The sequence below is a fragment of the Salvelinus fontinalis genome, chromosome 37 (genome assembly GCF_029448725.1).
Source record: "Salvelinus fontinalis isolate EN_2023a chromosome 37, ASM2944872v1, whole genome shotgun sequence".
Lineage (NCBI taxonomy): Eukaryota > Metazoa > Chordata > Actinopteri > Salmoniformes > Salmonidae > Salvelinus > Salvelinus fontinalis.
The window spans coordinates 24859780-24887405 of NC_074701.1; the positions used below are offsets into that span (position 1 = coordinate 24859780).

Consider the following 27626-nt stretch of genomic DNA (forward strand, 5'->3'; position numbering starts at 1 on the left):
CACTAAAGCAGAGTAATGGCACAAGAGGCTTCCATACATCAGATGAAAGCCTCCTCAGTGTACAAGCACTCCTCCTCCATCTCATACACCAGGGACTGCTCAGGGAACACAATGGTACAGAGTGTTACGGATGGAGTGTAGTTCATGAGATTATTGATTAACACATACACTTATTGGAATGCACTGCAATTAACTGCTTATCAAACAAGTGTCTACATTTAAGTACTATTCAACTATTGTCTACTATTATATAAAACAGGTGAATACCATTCTGTGAGGAGACCGCTCACGGTAGTGGGGTGGGTACCCCTGTGGTTCATTGTCATAGTCCAACTGCCTCTCAGCGAGGGGAAGAGGGGCTGGAGTCAAACTATCAGCCCTTTTACTGCAGCAGGTAATGGAGGTAGAGTCATCGTTCCTCCACTCCCTAAATATTGGGTGATCACCGATCACTTTCATGGTACAAATCACATTGATATCTTTATTTCTTTATTATTTTAACTTACCATTGCGGTGAGGTACTGTAGTTGTAATTGCCAAAACACTTTGACAGAACAATAAATGGAATACACCCTATATATACTCAGACACTAATCTATAAGCTCTGAACTTTAGACTCTGTCACTAACCGGCTACCACCTGGTACTCTACCCTGCACCTTAGAGACTGCTGCCCTACACTCTTAGAAAAAAGGTGCTATCTAGAACCAAAAAGGGTTCTTCGGCTGTCCTCATTGAAGAACCCTTTTGGTTCCAGGTAGAACCCTGCAATCAAAAAGGGATCTCCTATGGGGACAGAACCCTTTTTTTCTTAGAGTGTATGTGCTGTACATAGTCATTGAACACTGGTCACTTTAATAATGTTTACATACTGTTTTACCCACTTCATATGTATATACTGTATTCTAGTCAAGGCTTATCCTATTTAACTACTGCTGTACACACCTTTTCTATTCACCTAATGTCTATACTGTCTATACACGTAGCTAATTTCCTGCAATTCTATCCATTTTGCATGGGGTTTTGTACTGTGTATTTATATACTGGATTCTTGACATAGCTCATTCTAATATATCTACACTACATATCATTCTTAGTATATCTTGTGTAAATTCATCCGGTGTATATATGTATAGATTGCATTTGGATTACTGTTACAGTGCTATTTCATTCTAGATATTTTAATTTCTTGTTATTTTAATAATTTTCTATTTGTGTACTTGTTTGACATTTTACTGCATTGTTAGGAGCTAGTAAAAGAAGCATTTCGCTGCACCCGCTATAACATACGCTAAACTGTCTACGCAACCAACAAACTTTGATTTGATTTATAAGAAAATGTTCTGTTGTTTCCTAGACATTTCATATCCACCTTTCTATCTGTAATCTGTAATATAGGGTGAGAAGATTGGTTTGTTTTTACAAAAGGGCATGCTATTAGTAACATTATGAGATTGGAAATGTCATTATGTAAATAAACCATGCATATTGTACTTATTTTACATCTTGGCAAACGGAACTTACTGAAGGGACGATGGTAGTGTACATAGCTAGTGTACATAGCTAGTCTGCATGTAACCTCACACACGACAATCATAAACATGTGACATAGGCACCATATAAAACTCAAATAGACCCAAGCATAAGAACAGCAAATCTAACATTGTTACACTTAATATGTGCACGATGAAAACTGTCAAACTGATGGACTTACCATTGAGTCTCAATTCCATCATGGTGTTTTTACAGTAGGTGTTTATTCCACTTATTCAACATTCCACAATCTCCTCCAGCGTCCCTCTTCTTCCTCTCCTCTCCAAGCAATATCCACATATGAAACAGGTTGGTGGGGTATATTAACCATAGAAGCGTGTTCCATATCAACCAGGTTTAAAACAGTGCCCTTCCTCTGTTCTGTGTGGCAGCGGTGGAGTGTGTGATGGCCAATGGCCTGAGCGGAATGCATTTTCCATGAGTACCTACATGAACACTAAGCACTCAGTTAGGTATTGACATCTAGATGGACTTTAACCTCACAAAGTGTCTCTGTTGGTAGGCAAAAACCACTAACAAATAAAGTATGTGTCTATATATTCTTGAATAGGGAAATATTGTTACATTTGCATTGCATCAAACTCCATCTCTATTTTGTTGAACAGAAAAGGATTAATAAACAGTAGCCCTCTAAAATGAGTGATGAACAGTTGTTCTACACACCATATGTAAATAGATCACCCAAAGGTGGCTGATATAATCCCTAAAAGGAGAGGTGTTTTCAGATAGAACAATCTGACAGATTTTACCCCATGCATGCCAGCTGGTTATATACCCAGGATGCAATTGTAGGCATTGTATACCCTGAAGCTATTTGGAAAATAACTGTGAGCCACATTGTAGATGGTCGTAAACTTTGACACATTGTACAAATATCATGGCTTGGTCCTGGTTTTATGCTATATGCTTGTAGAGCTTATACTGTATGTAGCCTATTGTTAAAAGCACATATACAGTACCTGTCACGCCCTGGCCTTAGTATTCTTTGTTTTCTTAATTATTTTATTTCCCTCAGTCCGGAGCTGCCGTCCCTCAGTCCGGAGCTGTCCCTTATCCTGGTGTTCTTCTGCCTGCGGTTATGGAACCCCTACCTGTCCCAGACCTGCTGTTTTCAACTCTTAATGATCGGCTATGAAAAGCCAACTGAGATTTATTCCTGATTATTATTTGACCATGCTTGTCATTTATGAACATTTTGAAAATCTTGGCTCTCTCTAATTTTCTCCTCTCTTTCTTTCTCTCGGAGGACCTGGGCCCTAGGACCATGCGTCGGGACTGCCGCCCGTGGTGACTCCTTGCTGTCCCCAGTCCGCCTGGCCTTGCTGCTATTCCAGTTTCAGCTGTTCTGCCTGCGGTTATGGAACCGCCACCTGTCCCAGACCTGTTGTTTTTCAACTCTTAATGATCAGCTATGAAAAGCCAACTGAAAATTATTCATGATTATTATTTGACCATGCTTGTCACTTATGAACATTTTTGAACATCTTGGCATAGTTCTGTTATAATCTCCACCCGGCACAGCCAGAAGAGGACTGGCCACCCCTCATAGCCTGGTTCCTCTCTAGGTTTCTTCCTAGGTTTTGGCCTTTCTAGGGAGGTTTTCCTAGCCACCGTGCTTCTACACCTGCATTCTAGCTGTTTGGGGTTTTAGGCTGGGTTTCTGTACAGCACTTCGAGATATTATCTGATGTACGAAGGGCTATATAAAATAAAATTGATTGATTGATTGATTGCTGTCCCTTATCCTGTTGCTGCCCCTTATCCTGTTGCTGCCCCTTAATCCAGTGGGGTTAATGTGGAGGGTGGCCATTTGGAGGAGGCTACGTAAGCGGGTAGTGACTATGGTGGGGTGGGGACCACGACCAGTGCCGGAGCCGCCGCCGTGGACGGACGCCCACCCAGACCCTCCCCTAGACTATGTGCTGGTGCGCCCAGAGTTCGCACCTTAAGGGGGGGGGGGGGGTTTATGTCACGCCCTGGCCTTAGTATTCTTTGTTTTCTTAATTATTTTAGTTAGGTCAGGGTGTGACATGGGGAATATATGTGTTTTTGTAGTGTCTAGGATGGTTGTAAGGTTTAGGGGGTTTATTAGAGTAGTTGGGTTTATGTTTAGTATAGTAGTCTAGCTGTGTCTATGTTTGAGTCTAGGTATCTAGGAAAGTCTATGGTTGCCTGAATTGGGTCTCAATTAGAGACAGCTGGTTATTGTTGTCTCTGATTGGGAGCCATATTTAAGGCAACCATAGGCTTTAGCTGTTTGTGGGGAATTGTCTATGTCAGAGTGTTTAGTGTCAGCACTTCTGTTTGTATAGCTTCACGGTCGTCTGTTTTGTTGTTTTTGTAGTTTGTATAGTGTTTGTTTCGTTTTCGTCTTTCGTTAATAAAGAAGATGTACTTTCCACGCGCTGCATGTTGGTCCTCACTCAGTCCCTTTGACGATCGTGACAGTACCTGTGTGTGTCATGACTGCTTTATATACTGTATGGAAGTTCTGTTCGACCTATGTCTAATCTTTGACTTTCCTTTCTTAAATTCTTAAATAAACTATGTATTTGTCTGATCTATGCTCAGCATTTGTAGCCATACATATTTACCTTATCATTCAACTAGGATACTGGAACACAAATGTGACATGCCATACTGCTTAGTATGACTTCATGGAGGTGTGTCTAATCCTACAGTAACCCTGGTGGGAATCTCATCACTGATCATTCACAGCGTGGTACAGACATCTGCTTGTGACATTGTTGACACCCCCCCCCATTCAAAGGGCCTTATTGGCATGGGAAACATATGTTTACATTGCCAAAGAAAGTAAAATAAATAATAAACAATAGTGAAATAAACAATAAAAAATGTACAGTAAACATTACACTCAAGGAATAGAGACATTTTAAATGTCATATTTCTCTATCCTCTCGCTCTCTCTCTCTCTCTCTCTCTCTGTCCTAACTCTCCGCAACACTGACACTCCTGTGCTATTCCAGCAGAGGAGAACAGCAATTATCAAGTATTTCTGAAAAAAAAAAAAAATTGTTGCCTGAACAAATTACTGAAAATACATGTGTTAGTGAACACAGAACATGCAAGTGAGTGTGTGTACTAGCTGGCCTCTGTATCTCCCTAACAAACTTCACAACACCTCGGAAATGTGTAGTAACCTGAGCCATGCAGCCATCTGGGCAAAGCGCTCAAAGTAAACAGACTCATGTGACTTGAGAAGAGAAGGAGGTTCTCTGGTCTCTGTATTCAAACAGCAGAGAGGGCCTAATGCATAGCCAGGGTACTATAGCAACATGCCTGATCAAACTAGCACACAACACAGTACTTTGATGGAACCTGGAGAGACGGATTCATCAAGATTGGTTGATACTTTATCAGTAACATCAACAGTTCTACTTATTAAATTAATTAATCAAGCTGATGTCCTCACCATTGTGTGGTTGTGTTGTATTGTATAATCATATAAGCTTATACCCCTAATATATTTCAGTGTCTATGACTGCCATAGGTATTCATGAAAAGATCAACAATTGAAATATCTGTTGAACATGTTGGAGGTGTTTAATGGATCTGTCGATTGTAGAATAATATAGAATAATTATTGACAGAATCATTTGATTTGGGAGTGATGGAGTCATACAACAGGGGTCCATGAGGAAAACCTGATTTGGGGTGGTGTTCATGGTCTGACTATATGGTAGAGTGAGACCGAAGGCCGTTCTCTTCTTTCTATCACTCTCCTCCCTCACCTGTCACAGCCAGCACCCATGTGGCATTCTAGAGTACTTATCACTGCTAAGTCGTCAAGGCAACCCGCTAAAATAAGGCCCTGACAAGGAGGTGTGAGAGTGACTGAGAAAAAAGGCAAGGAAAACAACTCTTTTACAACGGAGCCAAGCAAACCAGTTTTGTGGCAATTTGACAGACATTTAACCGTATATATATTTGGTTGGCTGGTCAAGAATTTGCCAGAAATTTTGACTATTCTCACTATGGATGGATATCTCCCTGATTAGGGGGCAGCAGCTGCGCCTCCCAAATGTCTGGCACTGGGAAACAACATGGGCATAGTGGTGTCCAGGTGAGTGTAAGGTCTAACTGCTAGCTATAGGCATCTCAGCTTGTGTCAGTAGTCTAATATGGGTTGCCGTGCATGCATCCCTGAAGAATATAATTCTGTTGGTCAAATATATTGCTGAATAAATAATACATCTAATGTCCTCTGTTAACGCTGGGTAATGCAGCTCTGTCTTTGTGTATTTGTCTCAGAGTGACTAACTGTCGTATAGAACCATCCAGAAAACGCAGAAACGCCTTGCAACCTAAAAACAACACCCCCTACAGGAAGGTCAATGGTACTATCAAATCATCCCAATGTCACACACTGACTCCAGTGCAGAGACAGACCCAAGGTAGGTTATCAGCCCATATTAGATCAAGTGGATATAAGATTAAGTATAAATGTGGATTTAAAGTTGTGACTGGAGTTATCATGAGGGGATTTATGATCAAAAGACCACAGTCTGGGCCTCCCGAGTGGTGCAGCGGTCTAAAGCACTGTATGGCAATGCTAGATGCGTTACTACAGACCTGGGTTCATTCCTGGGCTGTGCCACGATCGGTCATGGCCGGGAGTCCCATAGGACGGCACACAATTGTCTGGGCGAGGGGAGGGTTTGGCTGATGGGGCTTTACTTGGCTCATCATCATCACGCTCTAGCGACTCCTTGTGGCGGGCCGGGTGCCTGCAATCTGAACCCAGTCGCCAGTTGAACAATGTTTGCAATATGCATTTCGGCTCTGTGTGTATGATTTTCTCTGATATGTGTGTGTGTGTGAGGGCAGGTACATGTGTGTGTGCATACTGTTGTCCAGTAGTGTGTGAGCCTGAGGTGCAGGAGGTGTTAATTCCTGCCTTCCCAGAGAGGGTGAGTGTGCAGCGAGGCTACATCACCCCCCAGCAGGTATATAACCTGTTGAATGCAGAGGCTGGACATCCCGCTCTACATGATCCAAATTACATCCTCATCCTGGACTGTCGCAGTGCAGAGAGGTGGGGGCACTCACGCAACACACCTTCAGAACACAAACATGCACACCCAATGTAGCCACTTGATCACTACACCTCACAGACATGTTGTAGATACGTGGAAGTAGTGTAGGGGCCTGAGGGCACAGACTTAATGTGTTGTGAAATCTGTTAAAATTGTATAACTGCCTTCATTTTGCTGGACCCCAGGAAGAGTAGCTTCTGCCTTGGCAGGAACTAATGGGGATTCATAATAAATACTTACTGTAAAAGCATTGTGTTGATATGTGTGTGTTCATTGGTTGTCAGGTACAAGCAGAGTCATCTGGTTACAGCCAGGGCTAGTGTGACAGTGATCCACCCAGATCTGGGCTGTCTGATCAGCTGTGTGCAGCTCCAGGAGTTCTCTATCATATTGCTGTACGCTGAGGAGGGCCACAGCCCAGGTAATACACTGCACACTCCTTTGCTACAACATAGGGAGCATCAGACACAATCAACACAGACACTGTACAACCTCAGCAACACAAAAGCACCCTTCTAACCTTCACTGTGTGGTTGTTTTATGTCTGTCTGTGTGTGTATCAGTGGGCAGTGTGGAGGCTAGGGCAGCCTCCCCGTTCCTCCAGCGCTGCTTCTTCCAGCTCAGTGACCTGGGCATGGACCCTGTCATCCTCCTAGGGGGCTTTGCCGCCTTCCACACCCTCTACCCCTTCCTCTGCACCTCCCGCATGGCTCTTCTAGAGCCCGACAGGTACGCCCTCACCATCTACCCCTCTGAGATCCTGGAGGGGGAGCTCTACCAGGGCTCAGCTGCCCAGGCCTCTGACTACCACATCCTTGAGAACCTTAACATCACCCATGTGGTCAACGCTACGGCTGAATACCCTGATGCATTTCCCAGCACCCTCAGCTACCTTAGGCTGCGGCTGAGCGATGACGCCCAGCAGGCCTTGGTGGAGGCGCTGCCCCAGGCGGCGAGGTTCATTGCTGGGGCCCTGAGCAGCGAGGTTGGGGGTAGGGTGCTGGTGCACTGCAGCATGGGGCGGAGCCGTAGCTCGGCGCTAACGCTAGCCTTCCTAATGCAGCACCAGCGCTGGACACTGCTGCACGCCATCCGCTGGCTGAAGGAGAGGAGAGCATGCACGGCGCCCAACGTGAACTTCCTGCTGCAGCTGTTGACCTACGAGGAGCAGCTGTTCGGACGAAGGCTTACCTCGCTGGACGACATCCGCCTGTGAAGTTATGTGGTTTGCGCAGTGCAGTTTCTGTGCATAATTCACGGAGAGGGAGGTGGACTGTGGACAGAGCCCACTGTGATTCAAATAATGGCGTTTTTAAAGACTCATTGGGAGAGTTGTATGACCTTGATGGTCTTAATAACTTTAAGCTGTTTGGTTTTCTTTGTCATTGTTGCCCTAGGTCTAGGACTGTATTTTATTAAGGGTTATTTGAGGGATGATGTTTTTTCAGAACACTGGGACGCTGATGTTGCAGCATTACAGTGGATAAGGGGAGAGGAAGTGAATGTATTTGCATCAGTGCTGATACCAGCTTATGCAGAGGCCATCTGTGTATTCAAAGCTTGGTTAGAAACTTGTTCAGCTCTAATATTTTGTCTGGGACCTGGTAGAGCTACGAATAATATAAACATATTTCCCTGTTTCTCCTATCACTCAACATAAAACTACTGAACAGTTATGCTTAGAAGAAAGCAGAGTCATCTGGTGGCTACTAGACATTTTGCATTCAAAGTGAGGATGCTCTGTGTATGAAACACGTGGACATAAATTCCAGTTGAAAGGGCCTCAAGTGGTCAAAGTTGGGTTGTTATTGCCATATCGTTTACACCTGTGTCCAGGCCTTTGAATGGAGTAAAGAAAGGCGGAGGAAATGGATGAAGTAACCTACATAATTTGGTACAATAGTGTGTTTTAAAAACTGTGAACAGGTCACTGCAGGGATAAAGAAGAATGGGTATTGAGTTCTTTTTTTCCCAATACAAAACTGGACACACATACAAGAGTTTGTTCACACTGACTGTACCATGCAGAAAGGTACTTTCTTCCAAATTAATAGATGGCTGTTTCTGTACACAGGGCTAACAGTGGATTATCCCATTTGATTCATAAGACTGAATGTCGTCGCCCCCCCCCCCCCCCCCCCCCCCCCCCCCCCCACACACACACACACACACACACACACACACACACACATATACCAAGCTCCTCCCCTGCAGCTCTCTCCAGCCAGCTTCCTTCTAGAAAAACTGGGAAGCAGATCAAGAATCTTCTGGAATGTGGAAGGGCCACATGATAAATGACCCCGCCTCCTACTACTGGGGTGAAATTGGCCAAAAAGTTCTTAGTACCTGTGCCTGTTAAAGAAATAGCCATGAAACTTACAGTAAACAAATCCAAATAGGAAAATTAAGTTTGGTGTGACTATTGCAGCCTGGCCTTTAGGCTAAGGGCCTATAATGGCTTACATTGCTTAACTTATTTGCATACACATATTACATTTTTAGGGGCAAACTGTCAAAGTAAGAATCAACCAACATAAAAGGACAAAAACTTTTTTTAGTAGGGCTTGGGTCTAGGCTTATTGAATGTAAAAGTTTTCAGATGTGGACATAAACCAAACACCAGTGGTCATCCACAATACACACTGTAAACAGTAGTGCATTCTGGAATGCCTAACAGACTAATTCTTCATCATATTTAGGAGTAACATCATTTTATCACGTGTCTGGAGCAAAACGTCCATGCTAATTGTTATATCCCAATAATGACAGGGAAGTAAGGGAACACTTCAGAATTGATGTGGACGCATGCTCAAAAATTCTCCCCTGAAATTCCCCAGTACCAAACTAGGGTTGAGTGCGTGTGTGCGACTCTGCACGTAGCAGTTTCCGAGGATAGAACCTGCCGCCAGATGGCGAGCCGAGGACCGATGACACGCTGAGGATAAGAGCGACTGGAGGTTGGGGCTGTCATAAACGGTACCAAAGCAACGAGCAGGGACACCTTTGGAGAGTTTGCGAGCGGCTGCCGGGAATATATTTTGGCCACCGGAGTGTTTTTGTGCCACCGTTCCAAGACAAGTCTCTCTTATCATTTCGGTAATAATTCATGTTTGTTTGCATGTTGACAATTATCTGTTTGTTTAAACCTAGCCTAGGGTTAAATTTGATTACCATATCGGATGAGACCTGTATTATTAATAGATAACTTTCTCAATAACTTTCTCTACAAACACGTTGCATGTCCAATATGTGATATCAATTGCGTTTAGTCAGTCTATTGTCTCTATTCTATCAATCAAACTCGTCTTGTCATTTATTTATTTGTAGCCTACTTTACGCACAAAACCTAGCGCCAGGCATCCTATTCCAAACCCATCCACTGCGTAAAATTCCGATACAACGTGGGTATGAGTTTATTTACACATGACTGTGCCTGTGAAATCTCTCCGTCTCAATAGACTAGAATGCTATGAAAACGTTCCAGATATTGCTTTATTAGGCTATATTTTAAAAGTGACATACTTATGAATATGCCATGGCACTAGCAGGCTATCAAAAGGAAATGTTACAAGCCTTCCTTAGCTAAAATGAATAAACCTGACACTAAACGAAATCGACAACCGTGGCTGTTACATCGTTGTTAGTGATTGTTACATAGCGGCAAGTCATTTATGCACACGTTGTTACAAAATTAACGTGTTTACTGACCTACAAAGGCAAATTGTGTTTATTGGCTGAAGGGGCTAACTGAGTTACTTACTGAATTAACAAGTTGTCTCAATATCCAGTTTCTTGCCGATTGCAGGTAGTAGAGCAATCACATCATTCACAAACTCACATCCCGAGAAACGTCCTTGCGGGGGAGGGGCGAAGACGTGGCAGTACTCTCCACCTTCTCTCTGACTGTTTCTGGAACTTTCACTCATAACTACACTACCGGTCAAAAGTTTTGGAACACCTATTCATTCCAGGGTTTTTCTTTATTTTTACTATTTTCTACATTGTAGAATAATAGTGAAGACATCAAAACTATGAAATAACACATATGGAATCATGTGGTAACCAAAAAAAGTGTTAAACAGATCAAAATATATTTGAGATTTGAGACTCTTCAAATAGTAACCCTTTGCCTTGATGACAGCTTTGCACACTCTTGCCATTATCTCAACCAGCTTCATGAGATAGTCACATGGAATGCATTTCAATGAACAGGTGTGCCTTCTTAAAAGTTAATTTGTGGAATTTCTTTCCTTAATGCGTTTGAGCCAATCAGTTGTGTTGTGACAAGGAATGGGGTTATGCAGAAGATAGTCCTATTTGGTAAAAGACCAAGTCCATATTATGGCAAGAACAGCTCAAATAAGCAAAGAGAAACAACAGTTCATCATTAGTTTAAGACATGAAGGTCAATCAATACGGAAAATTTCAAGAACTTTTAAAGTTTCTTCAAGTGCAGTTGCAAAAACCATCAAGCGCTATGATGAAACTGGCTCTCATGAGGACTGCCACAGGAAAGGAAGACCCAGAGTTATCTCTGCTGCAGAGGATAAGTCCATTAGAGTTACCAGCCTCAGAAAATGCAGCCCAAATAAATGCTTTAAAGAGTTCAGGGAACAGACACATCTCAACATCAACTGTTCAGAGGAGACTGTGTAAATCAGGCCTTCATGGTCGAATTGCTGCAAAGAAACCATTACTAAAGGACACCAATAAGAAGAGACTTGCTTGGTCCAAGAAACACGAGCAATGGACATTAGGCCAGTGGAAATTTGTCCTTTGGTCTGGAGTCCAAATTGGAGATTTTTGGTTCCAGGCGCCATGTCTTTGTGAGACACGATGTGGGTGAACGGATGATCTCCGTATGTCTATTTCCCACCATAAAGCATGGAGGAGGACGTGTTATGGTGTGGGGGTGCTTTGCTGGTGACACTGTCTGTGATTTGTTTAGAATTCAAAGCACACTTAACCAGCATGTCTACCACAGAATTCTGCAGCGATACGCCATCCCATCTGGTTTGGGCTTAGTGTCGACTATCATTTGTTTTTCAACAGGACAATGACCCAACACACTTCTAGGCTGTGTAAGAGCTATTTTACCAAGAAGGAGAGTGATGGAGTGCTGCATCAGATGACCTGGCCTCCACAAACCACCGACCTCAACCAAATTGAGATGGTTTGGGATCAGTCGGACCGCAGAGTGAAGGAAAAGCAGCCATCAAGGCAAAGGGTCGCTATTTGAAAAATCTCAAATATAAAATATTTTTTGATGTCTCCCGGGTGGCGCAGTGGTCTAAGGCACTGCATTACAGTGCTAGCTGTGCCATCAGAGACTCTGGGTTTGAGCCCAGGCTCTGTCGCGACCGGGAGGTCCATGGGGCGACGCACAATTGGCCTAGCGTCGTCCGGGTTAGGGAGGGTTTGGCCGGTAGGGACTTAAATCCGGAACACTAAATTGAGTATGTTAATCTTGGCATGGTTACATAAGACAAAAGGTTACTTTACACAAATACGAAAGTAGTGTGGCTGGGTAGGCATATAATGAGAATGTCATGCAACATGTTCGAATCTCATCACAGACAAGTTTCGAATTTGTGCTAATTAACAACTTTGCAACTCCTTAGCATGTTAGCTAAACCTAACCGTTTAACATAACTCCTAACCTTATCACCGAGCCTAGCTAACATTAGCCACCTAGCTAATGTTAGCATTAGCCACCTTGGTAACGTTAGTCACAACAAATTGGAATTTGTAATACATCTTATGTTTTTCAAATTCATAACATATTGTACGAATTGCAATTAGTAACATATTGTACAAATTGCAATCAGTAACCTATCATACTAAATGGATGATGGACATCCACAAATTAACACATACAGTACCATACGAAACATAACATATCATACTAATTTGAGTATCCTGGATTTACATTTACTATGTTACGTCTACCCCTGCATCCAGGTTGTTATTCTCCCAAAAATGACTGTAGTACAGTTTGGGGATTTTTTACCTTTCAGGTTAATGTAAGTATGTGGGCTTCAGCAGCCCTCAAATATATGGACTATAGTAATAGAATGAATTGATGTCAGTCGCTCTGGATAAGAGCGTCTGCTAAATGACTTAAATGTAAATGTAAATGTAATGTCACATTTCAAGTTTGTTTTTGGTGTCAGGTTGTGTGACCTTTGAGCCTCCCCTTTAACTGACATTTCTCACCAGACCAGGATAATACTAAACCGGGCCAATGATGTCCTGTCAAATGGTGCATTTTGAGCTCTTGTGTGTTGGTGCCCTTGTATGGCACACTTAATCTAGTGGGGTCTTTTTGTGAAAACCATGGCCACTGTTAAAGAATTACGACTGAGGATAACAATATTACTTTGAAGGTTGTAGCTATCAATTGTCCTGTTAACAATCACCCATATTAGCAAACTTATTTAATTTCAAACTTCACATTTCTCTAGTAGCGCCCTATAGGTTATTTATTGTAATGAACAATATCAGCAAAATCTCCATGATAAGTGGTCGGTTTGGTCGGTGTCGATCATTTCTGGATTATCTTTCCACCTATAGTGTGGGGTCATTGTATCAGGGGCGCAACTTTGGTTTTAGAAGTGGGGGGGAATAATAATAATAATTCGTATTCATTTTTTTTTGATCCAGTCGGATATAACACTCCAAACAGCCTACCCGACCACTCGGAGACGTCCGCATGGTCCCACCGTGGCCTCGTTTTGTATCACATTCCAATGATAAAACTGGGGGGGATAAAAATGCAATTTCAGAATGTGGGGGGGGGGCATGTCCCCCGTTCCCAGTGAAAGTTGTGCCCCTGCATTGTATGGTTTATGTTGTATAAAATTGTAAAGATAAGACCTTTATTAAATGACTTGCGAGGTTAATACTTCTCTTCTATAATATCAGTGCTTTTGTATGTCTAGGATATTGCAGGTTTTACAGAATATCTGTACAGATGGGTGCTCCACGACTCTCCCTGAAAACCACAGGAATGGAGCCTTCATATCTACATTTCAAGTGTGAAGTCATGCAGTCTGAAATTTCTCCATGGCCTACACTCTTAGAAAAATAGGTGCTATCAAGAACCTAAATGGGTTCTTCGGCTTTCCCCATAGAAGAACCCTTTGAAGAACCTTTTTGGTTTCAGTTAGAACTGATTTCCAGAGAGGGTTCTACCTGGAACCCTTTTTTGTCTTTGTGATCATAACAGATCAGTTAGCATCTATCATATCAGGTGATTTTTATTTAACTAGGCAAGTCAGTTAAGAACAAATTCTTATTTACAATGATGGCCTACCAGGGAACAGTGGGTTAACTGCCTTGTTCAGGGGCAGAATGACAGATTTTTACCTTGTCAGCTCTGGGATTCAATCCAGCAACCTTTCAGTTACTGGCCCAACACGCTAACCACTAGGCTACCTGCCACACCCTGTGCTTATAAGATATTCCAGTTGAAGGTGAAACAAAGCTCAAACAGTAGTCTGAATTCAACATCATACAATAAGGATGTGTGCGTGCGTGTGGGTGTGCGCGCGTGCGTTTGAAGTACCAGAATGCTCACTTTGGTCAGACACGGGAAGGTTTCATTCTAATAGTGTAGGATGTTGACACTTAGTCTGGTCATCCAAAGGTTAGTCATGACTGTGTGTGTTTCATCCAGCCTTTGAAATACACTAACAGCCCCTATAACTCCCTTTTAAAGCAAATTTAATACAGTCATTAGTTATATTACAACTTCACTTCACAAATGGCGAAACTGTAACAATGTGAGGCTAATGATCTAAAACTTAAAAAAATGTGATTGACAGACCGGGAAGATTTTTTCATTCACAAGTGATATTCTGTCCGTGGCACTGGCACAATACCTCTATTACCTAATATAACCACCAGCTGCTTTGCCAATCCCTTGTCTATCCCTTGTCCATCCCTTGTCCATCCCTTGTCCATCCCTTGTCCATCCCTTGTCCATCCCTTGTCCATCCCTTGTCCATCCCTTGTCCATTACCTTGTCCATTACCTTGTCCATTACCTTGTCCATTACCTTGTCCATCCCTTGTCTACTATCCCTTGTCTACTATCCCTTGTCTACTATCCCTTGTCTACTATCCCTTGTCCATCCCTTGTCCATCCCTTGTCCATCCCTTGTCCATCCCTTGTCCATCCCTTGTCCATCCCTTGTCCATCCCTTGTCCATCCCTTGTCCATCGCTAGTCAATATTTAATTTCCCCACTGACTTGCCCTCTATTTGCCATGCGTTAGTAACTGGAGGGTAATGACTGACTTCTGTAAGTGTAGCTTGGACATAAGCCTCAAACTGTGAATGAGTGATTGAACCTCATTGAGGTGTGTGTGTTTCCCAGGTAACACAGTGTAATGAGAGAGTTGACGTAAAAGGACTTAACTCTACAGTAGCACTGGATAACACTAACCTCAGGCTTGTTTGAAACAAGTAGGCCCTACAGGCATATGACAAGTACTAACGGATTATTGGTCCAAGGAGGTTAAACCTCAGGGAAAGAACGCAGACTCATTTTGAAAATTGGTTCATCTTTTTTCTATACAGGCAAAGTGATTTCTCCTGGGACTGGTTACTGCTAGTTGAAACCCAGTTACGTACGGGCGTCTGTAGAGCAGCCATTTGAGGTTAGTGGCTCTCTTAGAGGCTTGGTAATTAACAGTAACACTTTACATGCTCTGGCATAACACTTTGAGGCCATTATCATAACAGTGACACTGTCACTACTGTCACTCTGCAATAAGGTTGATATTCTTATGCTGCCAATCTGCTATAAAACTCAAAAGTGAAGTGTTACTGTCATTTGAGCACCAGTGAGAAACATTACTGTAAGTGGTGTAGTACTGTGTAAGACAACTCTGTGTCCCTCTGTGATAAATAGAATTTAACACGTGAACATATAAAGCATTTAACGTGTACACACCGTTTTGCACTTACAGTTCTTGGCTTCTGGCTCTTTCCACTCCCTGTTGACCTTCATAGAAATATCACCTGTATGTGTTTCCTTTGTTTTCAATCAAATCCTCACTCTGTTTAAGAAAATGAGGACTTGCCTAAGCCTGTCCATTGCCTAAACCTTCAGTAGATAGAGTCTCTGTTGGCTGAGTTGGTGCCAGAGGGGGGAAGGTACGTGCAATGACCTTTACATTGGCAGCGGGTTAGTATTTTTTATATATACTTCATATTGGCGCTGCTTTCAATCCTGTCTCTCTTGGACCTCCTTATTCATAATATGGTGAGTTATGCGTAAAGGTAATCCTATATGCCATAATTATAGATATCCAAATATTAGAAATTGTACTTGTGACCTTATCTTTTGGGTCCTTCCTACTTCCTCAGCCTTCATCTCATGTGCACAGTAGAATGCAGATGTGTGTCACCAGCTTGTATGTTTTAGATGATAGTGATCGTCAGTCCTGTGTCAAGTGTCTTCCAAACTATCTTCGAGGTTGCCAGATTGGTATTTCCGTATCAGTGCAGCTAGGATTTAGATGTATGCACCTGTTTTGAGTTATGTTTTGCCTGCAGTATTTAAATAATATAAACTCTTATGCTAGGATGAATTTGGGGTGTGTCAGCTACAGGACAAAGAGTGCTACTGCTTTCAACCAGATCAGCTACTGTTAACACAGAGAGGTTATACTGCAGGCTTTGTCCAATGTTGTCATTCGTTCTTACATGCTTAATGAGTAGTAGGTATGCTAGATAAGCTAATGTGTAGAGGGGTGATTCATTTTTGTTGCTAAATAGAGAAATCGGCTGGATAGTACTGTAGTATTCACGGAACTTCCAGTGTTAAAGTTTCCCGCAATGTGGACTTGTCTCTATTGATGAGGTATTGTCTGTGTGTATTAAAGACCACAGGCTAATAGGGACGTGTGTTTGTGAAATAGAGGTAATGTCTATGTGTGAAGTCCCCTCCTCCCCTCCTCCCATTTCTGGCCCATCCGTCCGCCTCCATGTCCATCCCTGAGGGCAATATAGACAGGCATGTTTGTTCAAACAAGGCCCACGCTACTTCCCTGACACACACACACTGGACGACTAGTGGAGGCTCGCTATGGGGGTAGGAAGAGCACAGTACCACTCCCGCAGGGCTAAGTCATGTCTAGATAGGGGCAGCCAGGCAAAAGCCATGACAGTGCCAACTCCAGAGCTCATGTGCCAAGCTAGGCACTCTATGGCCACATCCAAGGGGTTATATTCATCTCAGTGTGGTGGGTGAGGCAGAGAGGAAGTCATTCAATGTAATACTGTTTTAGAGGACTACTCTCTTTGAAACACACGAACACACGCGCATGCATGCACACACCCACCCACACACTAACACTCCCTTTCTTTTTTCTGTTTGCTATTTCCCTATGGCTTATTCTTCCACGGCCTCACACTGACGAAACCACTCTTTGGGGGTTGAGGATTGAGGCCTTGCTGTGTCAGCCTGCAGACAGCCAGGGTTAGGGTTTGTCCTGCCTTCAAGGAATGTCCATTCTCACTTCTATTTTAAGTATTTGAGAGCCAGCACAGGTATAGCTAATTGTATGTGTTTTCTGACCTGTGTGTCAGGATAGTCTAAACTCTGGGGGAAAAGATGAGTGGACTATGATGCTATAAGTTTCAGATGTATCGGAGAAATTCTGGGAAATATAATTCGCAATTATATTCTTCATCAACAAATTCTCTCCTGTAGATCATTGGACCATTCTGTCAAAAGGGAACGCCCCTGTTGATTATGAATATTTCTAGTACATTAGCTGACAGAGTGTTCGAGTGAGCAAACAACATACGTTCATTGTCCTTCTTTCACTCCTCCTCATTCTGGCCTCCTCTCTTTTCCTCTCTCTGCCACCCCCCCTCTCTCTCTCTCTCTCTGTCTTTCTCTCTCCCAGTATGTCCAGGATGGAGGGACAGTGTTGGTGTTATTTACTGGTGTTGAGCTGCCTGTTCCAGACTCTTTCAGCCCACAGTGACTTTTACACATCCATCGGTGAGACTCCTCCCGTCCCTATGAGATACATAGTCATATGGTTGTGAGACAGGTGTTGGGTCTGCCCTCAAAGCCTGTCTGTCAAGCACATACTGTGCATTTTATCTACCCGGAAGTACGGGTTTCTACCCGAAAGTACGGGTTCTTATTTTTTCTCATCTACACAGAAGTTGAAAGATATAGTACACAGTGTATTCCTTATCATCATGTGTATGATTGGTTTAACTAAACTTAAAATAAAGTTTGATAATGTGTGCATTTTCCTCCCTTAGGTCACATGACAGATCTGTTGTACACAGAGAAAGACTTAGTCACTTCACTGAAGAATTATATCACAGCAGAGGAGAACAAGCTGAAGCAGGTTAAACAGTGAGTGTCCACATGCACACGCGCACACGCACACGCACACAGAGTAGCTGAATTGTGTCTCTTCTCCCATCCCTCTCTTAGGTGGGCAGAGAAGCTGGATGTGTTATCAGCCATAGCCATGCAGGACCCCGAGGGCTTCCTGGGAAACCCGGTCAACGCCTTCAAACTGATGAAGAGGCTGAACACAGAATGGGGAGACCTGGAGAGCCTGGTGCTGAAGGACACCAAGGACGGTTAGATATGATGACACTATGAAGTTCACATTAGAAGAGATGAAAAGGAAGTTGAAAAGTAGTCACAAAGCAGCAATGACAGATACTAGTTTTTTAACATAAAATATTTGCTGCAATGTTTGTTTGTCTTTTAGATGCTCACAGTGAGCACCCTCACTAATGAGGATCTCTGTCCTTCTCTCAGGCTTCATCTCTAACCTGACCCTCCAGAGGCAACACTTCCCTACCGATGAGGACCAGACAGGCGCGGCCAAGGCACTGCTCAGACTGCAGGACACCTACAGACTGGACACCATCACCATCTCTACAGGAGACCTGCCAGGTAATGTTAGGGAGCGCTAGAGAGAGAACCTCAGGCCTTTCATAATTTGTAGGTTTGTAATCACTGACTCATCCACAGGAGTGACACACAAGAGCCCCATGACAGTGGAGGACTGCTTTGAACTGGGGAAAATTGCCTACAGCGAGGTGGACTACTACCACACTGAGCTATGGACGGAACAGGCCCTAAAGCAGCTGGACGAAGGAGAGGAGTCTACCGTGGACAAGGTCACCGTGTTGGACTACCTCAGCTATGCTATTTACCAGCAGGGGGATCTAGGCAGGGCCCTGGAGCTCACCAAGAGGCTACTCATGCTGGGTGAGTTACCCTAATGCGGCTCAGAATGAAAGGAGTTAAACTAGTCACACCGGGAGCGAGGATTTGAAGGACACACTGACAGAGTTAAAGGAGAGCACAGTAAAGGAGCCAAGTTATGGGATGGGTATACTTGGAGGTTAACTGGTAGTGTAACACTGTGAATGTTAATGAGTGCTGAGGGAATATGAGGCCCTCCGGGTGAATCATTGAACAACATTTGCTGTCCTGTATGCCCAGCATAAACTGGTATAGAGGATTACTCATGAAATGTCCCAGGTGGCAGTAGGGTCTGAAGTTAGTGATTCAGATAGATCCAGATGAAAATTCTAAATGGCTCTTCCTTGTCTGTTTACTGTATGAGCATCAGTATTCCATCTCACTGTCCCCTCTCTCACCTCACTCCAGACCCGGAACACCAGCGTGCCAACGGCAACCTGAAGTACTTTGAGTTTCAACTGATAAATCAGAGGAAGGCCCAGGCCCAGGAGGCCCAGAAGGCCCGGGAGGAGGGCAAGGAGCAAAGGAAGAGACTGACGAGTGATGCCTCCAAGAAGAAGAAGCGCTTCAGGGAGCCTGTCCCAGAGAGGAAGATGTATGAGATGCTGTGTCGAGGGGAGGGCATCAAGCTGGTGTGGAGGAATTACTCACTCACACACACACACACACGAAAAATGTATCAACCCCTACAAAAATGTCCATTCATTATAATCAACATAATAATGAATATTTCCTGCTACTGCAGGATTATTTTCCTGCTATAGCAACTGGCTCAAATTAAGATCCTACGTCTGTACGTGTAAATCTGTCTGTCTTACCTCCCTCTATCCGCCCCGTCTCTGCCTTGTAGACCCCCCGCAGACAGAGACGGCTTTTCTGCCGTTACTTTGACAACCACGGTCACCCCAAGTACCTCCTGAGCCCGGTGAAGCAGGAGGATGAGTGGGACCGGCCCTACATAGTCCGCTACCATGACATCATCTCTCACGGCGAGATTGAGAAGGTCAAAGAGCTGGCCAAGCCCAGAGTGAGTTCCACTCTCTGTCAGTGTGTGTGTGCTATATTGAGATAATAAGGGTTCAGAAGGGTGTCATGGCCACACAGATGTGTCTGAGAGAAGGGTTTCATGGTCCTACAGAAGTGGATTTGCTGTGGATATGTTCTGTGGTAATCAGAGAGGCTCGTACTAGTAACTGTCTGACCAGTTGCAGCTGTGTCTGCAGAGTCAAGGCCACTAGTAGACAGAATAAATAGGAAATGTTCATGCTAAACATAAACACTCTTCCCACTGGGCACAGACATCATTTCAACGTCTAGTTTTGATTTACATTTGGTTGAGTTGTCAAATAACATCAATTCAACAAAACATGTCACCATGTCATTGGATTTAGGTTAAAAGACAACATTTCCTTACATTGATGACTTTTTCAATTCCAATCAGTCAGACATGGAAACAACATTGATTCAACCAGTTTTTGCCCAGTGGGATGACAGTATGTATTGATCAATTCAATGAGTGTTGACTTACTTCTAGACACATATTCAGACTATTAGTAGAGGTCTTTGAACTTGATGTTGACCTAGTAGTAGTTGCCAAGAGTCCATGAAAAAAGTGATTTTCAGACAAAGGCCTATTGCTATAAATGGTTAGACAGGACGTATTCCCAGAGGGAACAGCAAGCTTTTAGTGTGTGTGGTGAGGGGTGTATATCAAAGAGCCATGGAAGTGGAGGTAGGTTGAGCCCTGTTAGCCCACGCAAAGCAGGGTCTGGGGGGTGGAAGTGGGTGATGAAGGTGGTGTCAGGGTACCCTCTAAACCCCCTCTCCCTGCCTTATAGCTCCGCCGGGCCACCATCTCCAACCCCATCACTGGTGTGCTCGAGACTGCCCCCTACAGGATCAGCAAGAGGTAAGGTGTAGCCAGGTGCAGGCAGGGGAGAGAAGGGTGTCAAGGGGAGGGGTGGAACAGGAGGGGGAGCACCCATAAACCCTCTCCTCATTCGCACCCCAGCTCAAACCCCTCCTCTTACACCTGCCACTGGCCTATGCCTGTGTCCGGACCGTATTCCTCCCTCCCTCAAACGCTGAAAGACTCCTTTGCAGCAGCACAGAACCATACTTTTACTGAACCCTCCTTCACTCTCTCTCTGATTCATTTTCTTAGTCTAACCATAAATCAGATTCTAGAATAGTTCAGGGGTGTTCTAGAAGTTCAGAGTATAAGCTAATGAATAAGGAGAGATGATTGTATGGTCCTGTCTGTGGTGAAAATGTTTTTCTGCTCAGGAGTTCTCTAGGATGTTAACCCAGTGGAGTGGGAGGAGACAAGGTGTAGTTGCTTTTGGCCAACTAAGGGTGTGTCGGGAGCAGTACTTTTCACAAATACTCTGTTCCTTTCATCACTAATGTAATCACTAGTTCAGCATTCTCCTAAACTAGAGAATAAACCATTAAGTTATACTACCCTTGGGTTAAAGGACTGGCCCTGAAACAACCCCTGGCATACTGCTGGAATAACATTAACCGCTTGTGACCGAATCTGCTTTTCTCTTTCCTCTCTCTGTTTCTTTCACTTCCCGTTTCCCTCTACTTCATCTATCGTTTTGGTGTGTTACCTCTCTCTCTCTCTCTCTCTCTCTCTCTGTCTGTCTGTTTATTCTTGTGCCCGGGCAACTAGCTATGGCAGCCACAGTACATGACCCCCTAACTGGGAAACTCACCACGGCCATGTACAGAGTCTCCAAGAGGTAAGGGGTCAAAGACCCCCCCCCCCCCCCATCCCCTCTGGTCTCCCATCCCATACCACCTGACCTGCCCTGCATCCCCAGGATGTGCTATCCAGGTTTTGGCATGTCTTTGGGTCAGTAGGGCCACCTCACCACCTTTTTCTGCAATGAATCTATGCTGCTCTCTTACAATCAGATGAATGAGGTCATTCTGGCTTCTCTCCTCCTCTGTGCTACTGTGCAGACAGGGCCAATTACACCTCAAGTTTGTGCACACCACCCACATTCCCTCTCTCTCGCTCTCTCTCTCTCAGTTCATAATTTTGATGAATAGTGAGTGCCCACTTGTGTAGATCTAATACACCAGACAACCCCAATCTATGGTCAGACTGCTGATTGTAGGGGAACATGCCAATCTTTAGTCATAGTTACTTTAATAACTTTCATCTTCTTAAAAATAGAAATGCTCATGCCACACCCATACCACCCCACATCACTTTGGTTTTACTGCCCCTGCTTATTACTGTGTATATTGGAGTGTGTATTTGTGTGTGTGTTTGCTAGGGTGTGCACGTGTGTCTGCATGCAAGTGTAGATGTGTGTGTATCTGCCTGTGTTTCTGGGTCTGTGTCTTCGTGTTGAAGTATGTGCAACTGTGTGTGTGGTGAAGGGTTAACTGAACTGAGCGTGAACCTCATTTAAACTGACAATGAGGTCAAAGTGGGAGAGTAATCACAGCAGGGGAGAGAATTTGAAGGAAGAGAAACTTTTTGACCTAACCAGCACTCTATCATGTCCAATTTATGTTTTACTGTCTTCACTTCCCTAACAGCAACTTCTAATAAATCACTTTACTCACACACACATAGACTAACACACATCTTAGTTTTGAATTCGGCTAACCTTACAAGGAATTTCAGTATTAAGTAATACACACAGTATATTGCACTGGGAAAGAGGAGTCATCTTATTGGCTGAGAGATTCAACAATGTATCCAATAAAAAGGGATGGTGTGTGTAGAGCAGATGGCTGAACTTGAATGGACCTCAAACTTTAGCCCTCTCGCCGTGAAAACATTACAGCCACAACTGCTACAACTCTCACTTTATGCAGTGTATGGCAAATCTATTAAGCATTTTAATGCTATTTTCTGTGGTTTGACACTTTTCTATTTTCACACTGTGCCTCGTGGTGCATGACCCAGAAAAACGACTGCAAAATAATCTTGAGGTCCATGAAATGACAGATAAGTTATTGTGACGTCTTTATATGATATGTGAAAGAAGCCATGACTCCCAGTGAGAATGGAATGCTCCCTGTTGGAGGGGGTGGTTTAGACCACTGGGCCAGGGTGGATGGTGAAAGACTGGTAGTGTTCACAAAAAGCATTCAAAAAAATCTCCCCTCTGGGCCCCTAAAGTAAACTCATCAACCACCAAAGCCCTTGTGACCTCCAGAACTCTCCCAAGTCACGCGATGACTGCAAACTCAGAGCTTCAGCCTATAGAAGGCTTACATGATTGAAAAGTACATAAATAATACACACAACTTTATTTAGTTACTCCTAAACTTCACTCTGACCAATGTACGCTGAGCTGATTGGAGACTCTGTCGGGACGCTTTCTAAAGTCCTTCCTCTTCCTGTCTCAACGCTCCTCCCACTTCTCATGTATCATCTGCACGTAACACATGAACCTACTGTAGTATATATATTTCATCTTCAGCAGTAGCTTGCAGCATGCTTTGTCTGTTCTCTCTCTCTCCTAGACTGTTCATCCGTAATAACTACTACACAAAATAACTTAATCACAAAAAAACAAAGAGCTCTTTCACAACAACTGCTCTTCCACGTCATAAAACTATTCATAATCACAATTACATTTTTTCCTAACACAATGTAAATGTAGACATGCGTTAGAATTCTCCCTTGTGAATGACAGCTGTATAGTGACTCTACCACCCCCCTGTGACGATTTACACACCCTGTATTTGACCTGTTATCCCTGCACCCCTGTCCCAGTGCTTGGCTGACAGCGTATGAACACCCAATGATTGACCAGATAAACCAGCGGATTGAGGACCTCACAGGACTGGAGATGGACACTGCGGAAGAGTTGCAGGTAAAGTGTGTGTGTTTGAGTGTGTGTCGTTGTTTGAGATGGTTGACAGTTACATTTCCAATATTAATGATCTCACTGTTGCTTTGCAGGTTGCAAACTATGGTGTGGGTGGGCAGTATGAGCCCCACTTTGACTTTGGACGGGTTAGTATTGCCCTGCAGCCTTGATTTAATGACTGCACACATTATTGCTGTAAGACGTTTTTGGATTGCATATAGCAGGGATCATCAACTAGATTCAGCAGCTAGACAATTTTTCTCTTGAGCAGATGGACAGGGGGCCGGACCATAATTACTAATAATTTGTAGACTGCAAATTGACCGCAAGAAGCCCAAACAGATATACTGTATGTGATTGCACACAAATGTTAGCAAGGCTTGAAATGATTATGTTTTAGTCAAATTATATATCTCTCTATTATGCGTGGGATTACTTTGGAACAGAATTCCAAAATTCAAATAACTCTGAGCTGTTTTGATGGTGTTGTTAGAGTCTTTTATGTAAACAACAAAATTGAATGGGCAACAGTGACACTTAGGATGTGGCATTTCTGCTCATAATGATCACGTGATGTCATGATAACTTGTGTTTCTCGCTCTACAGAAAGATGAGCCTGATGCCTTCAAAGAGCTGGGAACTGGAAACCGCATAGCCACCTGGCTTTTCTATGTGAGTGCTCTGTATTCATGAGACTGCTTCCTTCTTTGCCCCCTGCCCTAAAATAAATACTATTTTTTTGGTCTCTTGAAGAGTCCACGGTGATAATAGTTGATGACTAGTTCCTGTTTTCTCGGTTCTAGATGAGTGACGTGGCAGCAGGAGGTGCTACAGTATTCCCAGATGTGGGTGCTGCAGTATGGCCCAAAAAGGTGACTAAATGCTTGTGAGCAATGAGCATGTGTATTTGCAGCCTACAGTATGTGTATGACTGTAGGTACATAGTTCCCTGTAACCTGTCTCTACTGTGTGTGATGTATTACAGGGGACTGCCGTGTTCTGGTACAACCTGTTTCCCAGTGGGGAGGGAGACTACAGTACAAGGCACGCAGCCTGCCCAGTATTGGTGGGCAACAAGTGGGGTGAGTTGTGTGTTGAAACGACCTAAATGTAGCTGTGTAAATGTCTATGACACTGTTATAACCATAGACATCCTATTAAATTACCATTATTACTAGTATTGTAATTCCTAAATCTGTAGTTATAACTCCCACCACGGTCATTCCTTTACTTTTCTCAAGTGATCATTGTTGTGGTCTTCACCAAGTTCTCTGATATAAACTGAGTGTACAAAACATTAAGAACACCTTCCTAATATTGAGTTGCCCTCAGAAACAGCCTCAAATCGTCGGGGCATGGACTCTACAAGGTGTCGAAAGCGTTCCACTGGGATGCTGGCCCATGTTGACCCCAATGTTTCCCACAGTTGTGTCAAGTTGGCTGGATGTCCTTTGGATGGTGGACCATTCTTAATACACACGGGAAACTGTTGAGAGTGAAAAACCCAACAATGTTGCAGTTCTTGGCACATACTACCATACCCAGTTCAAAGGCACTTAAATATTTTGTCATGCCCATTCACCATCTGGATGGCACACATACATAATCCATGTCTCAATTGTCTAAAGGCTTAAAAATCCTTCTTGAACCTTTCTCTCCTTCATCTACACTGATTGAAGTGGATTTAACAAGTCATAGCTTTCACCTGGATTCACCTGCTCAGTCTATGTCATGGAAAGAGCAGATTTTACTAATGTTTTGTACACAGTATTGCAGACTAGAGTACTGTAGATTTTACCAGACTAGGCTATGGTACAGTAGCTAACGTCTTTCTCTGTTCTCCTTGTCACCCTCAGTATCAAACAAATGGATCCATGAAAGAGGGCAGGAGTTCCGGCGACCCTGTGGCCTGAATGAGACTGCATGATGAGGGAAGGCTTTTCCCTTCCATGCCCTCTTCCTCTACCTCTCTCCTCCTCTATCCTTCTCTTCCTCTACCCCTCTTCAACCCCAGGGTCTGAGAGCACTGCTGTGGATGACAGGCCGTGAAAAGGGGGCCATTGGCATCCCTCCTCTTCCTCCCTCCTTCATGTCATCCGTTCCTTACCCCCGCTCTGTACCTCTGAGCCCAGGATGTTTTGGGGCTTTCAGCTTGGACAGTATTAGTGGTGTTCTGACTGACATGGTGCTCTCATGTATCTTTGATATGTCTCAAATGAACACGTGTGTTCACCCTTATGTCTTTGTTTGCACTTTTTACGGGCTCTGTACACAGCAAAAAATTGTCATTTCAGAGCACAGGTTCTGCATCTTGCTCTGTTCTAATGTAAATAATATCTCCTCTCTAAGTGCATGTCCATAGTATTCCATGGACTGTTTTCTCAATTCAGGTCAAGTGTTTACTCCATCTCTTATTTCAACTCTGATGTCACTCCAGTTTATACTAACATATCTCTCTCAAAAACACACACCACACACACAGACATACACTCCCACGTACAGCACAGACAATCTTATCTGACGTTTAACTGTTTATAGCTGGGGTATCATTTGTTTTTTAAGATCTGGTTTGGTATTTAACTGACTTTGGATTTGAATACTCACTCACGTTTTTAACAGAACATTTGATTCTTTGGCCATACAGATGAGTTACGCTTCCCCATTTGTGTGATGGAAAAGAGGGAGGGAGAAACATTGGACATGGTGTCTTTAAAATCTTGGAAAATTCACTCAGATTCATGCAACCTTACAGTGTATAGATGTGGGCCCATCCATGAAAAGTAGTGGTGTTTTTTTTAGAAGGCAAGACAAAGAATTTCTGGTGTTTTCCCCACTGAAAAGTATTGTGAGGCCTGTTTCTTTATGTAATACTATCTGGGGGCCTCAAGGAAGAAACATGATATTTATATCTGACAAGATTCACCCATTGTGTGGTTTGTACATCCTTTCAAATATGCAGGAATATTTTTGGAAGTGTGAAATTAATATTTTCTATAGAAATAAAGTCTAAATGTCATTGCTACCCACCTGAGTGATGTTGTTTTTTTCCCTCTCTGTTACGTTCGTCGATGGAAGGATCGGACCAAGGTGCAGTGTGGTAGGCGTACATCTTTCTTTATTTAATGAACACCGAAAAAACAACAAATACAAAACGTCTAGTAGGGCTAAACAGCACAGTACCAAAATCAAGATCCCACAAACTACAGGTGGAAAAAGGCTGCCTAAGTATGATCCCCAATCAGAGACAACGATAGACAGCTGCCTCTGATTGGGAACCATACCCGGCCAACAAAGAAATAGAAAACATAGATTGCCCACCCTAGTCACACCCTGACCTAACCAAATAGAGAATTAAAAGGATCTCTAAGGTCAAGGCGTGACACTCTCATCAACTACATTTTTAAAGCCCTCAGCTATGACCCCTACATTTTCAGGTGGGTGTTTTGTAGGCCATCTTCACTAAAATATCCAATAGGAAGTACTGTAGTCTATGATGGTTTATAAAAGCTACAATGGATGTGAGATGCTATGTACTGTTTATGTGTGAGGAAGGAAGAGAAAGTGTGTGTGTGTGTGGTCAGCTGTAGACACACGGGGCCATATCAGAACACTGGCCTGGCTCCAGATTGATTGGAAGGGAGGAGGCCTCTGTCTGTGTTGGTGAATGAAAGAATGTGTTTGGTATCATCAGAAATACAATATTGTGTGGGTGGGTGGGTGGGTGCAGACGCGCCTGTTAAATCACTGCTAGGACCTGATTGCTGTCACACCCCCTTGCCTTATTAGAGTCCAGAATAACATTCCTAAGGTCTGCACTGTTGGAGGGGACAGTGTCCAGACCTTGGAATTAAATTCCAAGAGCTATCTGCGGCTTCTCTCCCTAATCACTTCAATTATCCTATGGTGTCCTACAG

At 43.5% G+C, this 27626-nt stretch overlaps 2 protein-coding genes and 1 long non-coding RNA gene across 4 annotated transcripts; 2 read left to right on the forward strand and 1 right to left on the reverse strand.

The window, feature by feature from the left end:
• Nucleotides 1–7: 7 nt before the first annotated feature.
• On the reverse strand, nucleotides 8–1799 carry LOC129836410 (uncharacterized). The gene is made up of 3 exons (XR_008756655.1): nucleotides 1714–1799; nucleotides 268–427; nucleotides 8–95 (listed from the first exon to the last, which is right to left on the reverse strand). It is a non-coding gene; the product is annotated as an uncharacterized LOC129836410 (long non-coding RNA).
• Nucleotides 1800–5291: 3492 nt separating this feature from the next.
• Nucleotides 5292–8685, forward strand: LOC129835959 (serine/threonine/tyrosine-interacting-like protein 1). 2 transcript variants are annotated; one of them, XM_055901651.1, is made up of 5 exons: nucleotides 5292–5637; nucleotides 5826–5968; nucleotides 6402–6609; nucleotides 6895–7031; nucleotides 7174–8685. In XM_055901651.1, exons 1-5 carry the CDS (start codon nucleotides 5618–5620, stop codon nucleotides 7824–7826), a joined length of 1161 nt encoding a protein of 386 aa, XP_055757626.1. In that variant the 5' UTR covers nucleotides 5292–5617; the 3' UTR covers nucleotides 7827–8685. The 2 variants fall into 2 exon arrangements, with proteins under 2 accessions (XP_055757626.1, XP_055757627.1); XM_055901652.1 differs by having other exon boundaries at nucleotides 6480–6609.
• Nucleotides 8686–9451: 766 nt separating this feature from the next.
• LOC129836411 (prolyl 4-hydroxylase subunit alpha-1-like) lies at nucleotides 9452–26734 on the forward strand. Its single transcript, XM_055902529.1, has 15 exons — nucleotides 9452–9706; nucleotides 17532–17629; nucleotides 17902–17998; nucleotides 18080–18231; nucleotides 18416–18553; nucleotides 18632–18871; nucleotides 19277–19500; nucleotides 19719–19895; nucleotides 20707–20777; nucleotides 23616–23715; nucleotides 23805–23858; nucleotides 24319–24384; nucleotides 24516–24584; nucleotides 24698–24794; nucleotides 25569–26734. Exons 2-15 carry the CDS (start codon nucleotides 17533–17535, stop codon nucleotides 25637–25639), a joined length of 1653 nt encoding a protein of 550 aa, XP_055758504.1. The 5' UTR covers nucleotides 9452–9706; nucleotide 17532; the 3' UTR covers nucleotides 25640–26734.
• Nucleotides 26735–27626: the final 892 nt, after the last annotated feature.